Source organism: Rana temporaria, chromosome 11 (genome assembly GCF_905171775.1).
Source record: "Rana temporaria chromosome 11, aRanTem1.1, whole genome shotgun sequence".
Lineage (NCBI taxonomy): Eukaryota > Metazoa > Chordata > Amphibia > Anura > Ranidae > Rana > Rana temporaria.
Window position 1 is genome coordinate 10,953,950 of NC_053499.1, and position 6,739 is coordinate 10,960,688.

Consider the following 6,739-nt stretch of genomic DNA (forward strand, 5'->3'; position numbering starts at 1 on the left):
AATAAAAAATAATAAAAAAAATTGGCCCTTTTAATAAAAAATAAAATAAAAATATATATTTTTTATAAAAAATAAATAAAAAAAAAAGGAGGGTTGCCACCCGGGGCCTCCGGGCACCTGGGAACCTCTGGACCCCTAAAAAAAAATTGTCCCTTTTTTAATAAGAAATAAAATATAAATATATTAAAAAAAATATATATATAAAGGGGAGTTGCCATCTGATATTGCAGTGCTGTTATAAGGTTAAATCCGGTGCTTAGGAGGTGAAATATCAGCTCCTCGCCACCTGTCGAGCACCTCTGAAAAGCAATTCAAGCATGGATCATTTTTTACATGTGTACAAGCCCTAAGTGACACAACGGGGGGGTCTCCCCAGTGGGGTCACAGTAATATAAACATAAGAGGGTAACCAGGAAAGGATATACAATCTGTAACTTGACTTTTTTACCACCATTTTTCTCAGCTGTGTAGAAGAAGATGTTATGATGACTTTCTGTACTTCTCTGTGTATCTGTTGGCAGGAGGAGCAAGGAGATTACACATATGTGGAACGTGTACATGTCCCGCTGGATGGCGGCACCCTTCTGATTATGGAAGGAGCGACACAGTCAGACTGGCAGGTGAGAAGGGGGCGGCGGCTCCTGTTATTGCGCAGTTGGTATTTTGTGACGCGGCACATTCATCAATTAATCTCTAAGGCGACAAGAGCTTGCAGGCTCCTTCAGTAACGGTGCAAGAGGCAAATTAATGACAATCTATCTGGTCCTGGCCTGGCTATGGTTGGGGCCCAGTCGCACCGGTGCATCCTAAAAACCTATGCATTGGGGGTCAATTCACGAACGTCTACCGCATGCGATAACACCGTCACGTGATTCATCTGCATAAATTGTTGCATACAGTAAAATAAGTCCAATTCACAAAGCGGGAAAAAAAAACAACGATTATGCGGTATTTACCACAAAATGGAAAATGTCAGTAAATATTGTTTAACCACTTAAGGACCCCTTCACGCTGATATACGTCGACAGAATGGCACAGCTGGGCACATCCACGTACATGTACGTGGCTCTTTAAGCCCAGCCGTGGGGTCGCGCGCGCTCCCGCGACCCGGTCTGAAGCCGTGGGACTCGCGGACCCGATTGCTGCCGGAGTCCCGCGATCAATCCCCGGAGCTGAAGAACGGGGAGAGCTGTGTGTAAACACAGCTTCTCTGTTCTTCACTGTGGCGCCGTCATCGATCGTGTGATCCCTTTTATAGGGATACACGATCGATGACGTCACACCTACAGCCACACCCCCCCTACAGTTAGAAACACAGATGAGGTCATACATAACCACAAGGGGGCGCTGAAGGGGTTAACTCACAAACTGCAATAGTCATTTTCACAGTAGACAATGCATTTTAAATGCATTTTTTGCTGTGAAAATGACAATGGTCCCAAAAATGTGTCAAAATTGTCCAATGTGTCCGCCATAATGTCGCAGTCACGAAAAACAATCGCTGATCGCCGCCATTAGTAGTAAAAAAAAATAAAACTATCCCCTATTTTGTAAACGCTATAAATTTTGCGCAAACCAATCGATAAACGCTTATTGCGATTTTTTTTTTAAATTTTTTTTACCAAAAATATGTAGAAGAATACGTATCGGCCTAAACTGAGGGGGAAAAAAAAATTATATATGTTTTTGGGGGATATTTCTTATAGCAAAAAGTAAAAAATATAGAATTTTTTTTTAAATTGTTGCTCTATTTTTGTTTATAGCGCAAAAAATAAAAACCGCAGAGGTGATCAAATACCACCAAAAGAAAGCTCTATTTGTGGGGAAAAAAAGGACGCCAATTTTGTTTGGGAGCCACGTCGCACGACCGCGCAATTGTCCATTAAAACGACACAGTGCCGAATTGCAAAAACTGTCCGGGTCCTTTAGCTGCCTAACGGTCCGGGTCTTAAGTGGTTAAAAAGCTCTCAAGTCCAATTCACAAACGGACCAGAGAGTAAAAAAAAAAAAAAAAAAACATGCAATATTTACCACCCGGGTTTTGCTGGTGGTATCGCATGCGGTATTTGACAACTAGTTCATTGTTAAGGAGTGGGCCTGGGAAGTCGACCGAACCGCGGATGACTCATCAGCTGTTAGCGGGTTCCCCCGCTGACAGCTGAATGTAAAATAAAAACATGACCACAATGAAAGACGATGGGAAAAAAAACAGCATGGCCTCCCAATGAATACTCTTCAGGTCTGGTATGGATTTTAAGGGCAAATAAAAAAAAAATGGCATGGGGTCCAACCCAAAATCCATACCAGACCCTTATCCGAGCATGCAGCTTGGCGGGTCAGGAAAGGAGAGGGGGGTTGCGCGCAAGCGAGCCCCCCCGAAACATAGCAGGCCACATGCCCTCAACGTGGGGGGGGGGGGGGCGATGCTTTATTGGAATCTGGAAGCCCCCCCCCCCCATGTGAATGAGTATGGAGTACATACCCCTACCCATTCACCAAAAAAAGTGTCAAAAGTAACCCCATTCTCTTCTCTCCTGCTAAGCGTCCAATAGAAGAGCTTGTCCTTTCAATCGGGTGACGGGTCTCTGACCTGCTTCCTGATTGGCCGGCAGGAGGATCCGTGTGTTTTTGTATGTTTTTCTGTTTGTTGGTTTGTCTTAAACATAATAAAAATATCTTTAAAAAAAAAAAAAAAAGAGGATGATCAGTGTGTCGATAACGAATATTCGCTGTAGTCGCACAACTGGGTGGGAGCCTAGCCCACCCTTTTTTTAAGCCTATTAGAGCCTCCAATCAGGGCCGCCATCAGGGGGGTACAGGCAGTACACCTGTAAGGGGCCCAGATGACAACCCCCTTTAAAAAAAAAAGGTCCCCAGGGTCCCGGAGGCCTACAGGGCCCCAGGTGGCAACTCCCCTTTTTTTTATGTATTTTTTTATAAAAAAAAAAATTCTAATATATGTTTATTTTTTTTTTTATTAAAGGGCCAATTTTTTTTTTTTTTTAGGGGTACGGGGGGCCCGGAGATCCCCCAGGGCCCCGGATGACAACCCCCCCTTTTTTTTATATATATATTTTTTTATATATATATATATTTATTTATTTTATATAATATATATATATATTTATATTTATTATTATTATTAAAGGGCCCAGAGGTCCCCAGGGCCCCGGATCTCAACCCCCCTTTTTTTATAAAAAAAAAAAAAAAAAATGTATTTATATTATTTTATTTCTTTTTTTTTTTTTATATATATATATATATATATATATATATATATATATATATATAAACATTTTTTTATTAAATGGCTCAGATGGCCCCATGTGGCAACCCCCCCCCCTTTTTTTTATAGATATTTATTTTATTTTTTTGTATATATATATATATATATATATATATATATATATATATATATATATATATATATATATATATATATATATATATATATATATATATATATATATATATATATATATATATATATATATATATATATATATATATATATATATATATATATATATATATATATATATATATATATATATATATATATATATATATATATATATATATATATATAATTTTTTTTTTTTTTTTTTTTTTTTTTTATTAAGGGGCCCAGATGGCAACCCCCCCCCCCCCCCTTTTTTTTAAATAAATGTTTATTTTATTTTTTTATATATATATTTTTTTTTTTATTAAAGGGCCCAGAGGTTTCTTTTTTTTTTTATTATTATTATTATTATTATTATTAATAAAGGTCCCGGATGGCAACCCCCCTTTTTTGTAATTTATTTTTATAAAAAAAGAATAATAATTTGTATATATATATATATATATATATATATATATATATATATTTATTTATTTTTTTATTAAAAGGGCCCAGAGGTCCCCAGGGCCCCGGATGGCTACCCCCCTTTTCTTATATATATTTTTCTTTATTTCTTCTTTTTTTGTAAAGCCCCCCCCGGTTCTCTGCTCCAGGGGGCCCATGCCTGAAGCTGTGTAAGGGGCCCAATAATTCCTGATGGCTGCCCTGCCTCCAATGCACGGGGCCACCGCCGGGTTAAATGGTTGCCTGTACTGCATGAATTTCTAATAAAACTGTAGCCTGCCTTTTAACGCTCCTATCTTTTGGTTTTCTCTGCCAGCACCGCGTGCCAAAAGAATACCATGACCGGCGACCTCGCATCAACCTGACCTTCCGCACCATGTTCCCGGTGACTAAAACCTGAACATGAGAGTCTGGAAACTCCGCCCGCATGGAGGAGGGTCTGCGGAATGATGGGAGATCCTCTACGCCGCTGCCGTAAGACACCGCGACGGGGGCTCCCGACACAAACTTTTGTTTTTTCGTTTTTGCATAGTTCAGTCGATTGGAAATGTTCGTTCGTTATAAATGAAGATCAGAAGAATTTGTAAATTAAAATGTAATTTAAAAAGATGACGCACAATGACGGCGTATGTCACTAGCAGAAAAGTGGAACTAAACCGCAGTATGGACGCCTCCCCCTTCCCTCCTCTGTGTTTTTTAGTTTCACTTCTTTGTGCTTGTGTTTCAGAGTTATGGATCGGTCATCTGTTTTCTCTGATTGGACAATTAATTAAAAATGTCTGATTGGTTCTTCAGCCTGTCCTAAAAATAAGACAGTCTGGGAAATTATTCAAGGGTTACTAAACACTTGTGTTTTTTTGGTGGCCCGATCCTCCTCTTCTGGAGTCCCCCAGCGGTGCTAGTAGCTCCTCCCCACATCGGGAAACCACCTAGGAGAAGCACCTCTCCTTGGGGGGGGGGTACCCGTGTGGGCACTCTCCTTGCGGGGGGGGTGGTACCCGTGTGGGCACTCTCCTTGCGGGGGGGGGGGGTACCCGTGTGGGCGCTCTCCTTGCGGGGGGGGGTACCCGTGTGTGGGCGCACTCCTTGGGGGGGGGGGGGTACTTGTGTGGGCGCTCTCCTTGGGGGGTACCCGTGGGGGCCCTCTCCTTGAGGGGGGGTACCCGTGGGGGCCCTCTCCTTGATGGGGGGTCCCGTGGGGGCCCTCTCCTTGGGGGGGGGGGGGGGTACCCGTGGGGGCCCTCTACTGGGGGGGGTACCCATGGGGGCCCTCTCCTTTGGGGGGTACCCGTGTGGGCGCTCTCCTTGGGGGGGGGGGTACCCGTGTGGGCGCTCTCCTTGGGGGGGGGTACCCATGGGGGCCCTTTCCTTTGGGGGGGTACCCGTGGGGGCCCTTTCCTTTGGGGGGGTACCCGTGGGGGCCCTTTCCTTTGGGGGGTACCCGTGGGGGCCCTTTCCTTTGGGGGGTACCCGTGGGGGCCCTTTCCTTTGGGGGGGTACCCGTGGGGGCCCTCTCCTTGGGGGGGGTAGCCGTGTGGGTGCTCTCCTTGGGGGTACTTTGCTCGATCCAAAATAAAAAAAAATTAACAAAGTTTTGCCTATAGTTCTACTTTAATGAGTGGAAAGCACATGCTGGGAACGCAGTATTTCAGAGCCTTCTCGAGCGGCTCCGCTCAGCTCCGCCCCCGCCCCCCCCACCTCAGGCCAAACGTGGTACTGCACACAGCTTTGGTCTGAATCCTGCTTGTTTTGCGAGACAACACTTGCAAACCGAGTTAGGATTTTTCAAAATGCAGCGCTTGTATTGCGAAGCGCTCGTTCCTCGCAATCCGAGGTTCCACTGTACATCAAATCTGGCCTGTTGGTGGCCCTGAGGACAGCGGCACCACCCAATGAGGACATCCAAGAGAAGCCTCGTTACTCTGTTGGTGCTTACATGGGATTCTGTGCTATGCTGATGTTGTTAAAGTTTCCTGTGTACAATAAAATAAAAAAATCATTTATTTCTCACTTTGTGATTTTGTTCTTTTGATAAGAGTTGAGCATAAATATACAGAGGCAAAGGAAATGGAAGATCCAGAAATCTAGATGGCAAAGGGGCGAATGCCAGTTCCAATTTAGACGCCTAATCTGCTTGCACTTTCCAAAATACATTTAATCATATAGTGACGAACATCGATTTGGGTTTTATATCTGCCTGGCGTTCAGCTTTAAATTACAGACGTTCAGTATCTCCCCCCCCTCCCCCCCTTCAAGTCACCTCAGCCATTTGGGTCAATTAAGCCCCCTGCTTTCTTCTCTTCCAAGAATAGAAGATATTTAAAGACGCACGGCCAGAAATAGGCCTGCAGCTCTATTTAATTTGCTATTAATTGATCTTATTGCGTAAGTGGGAGGCTGAGGACGCACTGAGCAGTCATCCACCTTCTGCCCATCTAATTGGTTTTCAGGCCAGCTTGGCACGGACAGTACATAGCAGAAATTAAACCCTCTCTGCAGCAGTATATCTCACAGCACGAGGACTGCTACCCTACTTCAGGGATTTCTAAACGCTGGTGAGCAATCTGTTTACCAACCCAAGTTTACCCCCCCCCCAACATCAAATACTTGCATTTATGTCCTTAAATTTGCTGTAATCTTAATTGCACTTTACATTGGACTACATGGCACCTACCTAGGCATACCCTAATCACCCCGTGCGGTGCAGGTTCCCCCTGCTGCCCATGCCCCCTCTTCTGCAGTGCTGCGGGCATACAGGGGGATAGAGAGCGAGGGAAGGAGCCGGTAAATATTTACCAATCACTTACTGTGTTTATTCATAGGTAAAGCATAGTAAACCGTGTTTCACTATGATTTAATCAGTGTCCAGTGCAGCTGAGGCTGCAGTGAAAG

General features: G+C 43.7%; 1 protein-coding gene across 3 annotated transcripts in view; it reads left to right on the top strand.

The window, feature by feature from the left end:
* ALKBH3 (alkB homolog 3, alpha-ketoglutarate dependent dioxygenase) overlaps positions 1-4,640 on the top strand; it is a 30,222-nt gene extending 25,582 nt beyond the window's left edge. For all 3 annotated transcript variants that reach the window (XM_040328025.1, XM_040328023.1, XM_040328024.1), the window contains exons 9-10: positions 522-620; positions 4,164-4,640. In XM_040328025.1, coding sequence (XP_040183959.1) covers positions 522-620; positions 4,164-4,247 — 183 coding nt within the window. In that variant the 3' untranslated portion in view covers positions 4,248-4,640. The remainder of the gene's footprint in view (positions 1-521; positions 621-4,163) is intronic.
* Positions 4,641-6,739: the final 2,099 nt, after the last annotated feature.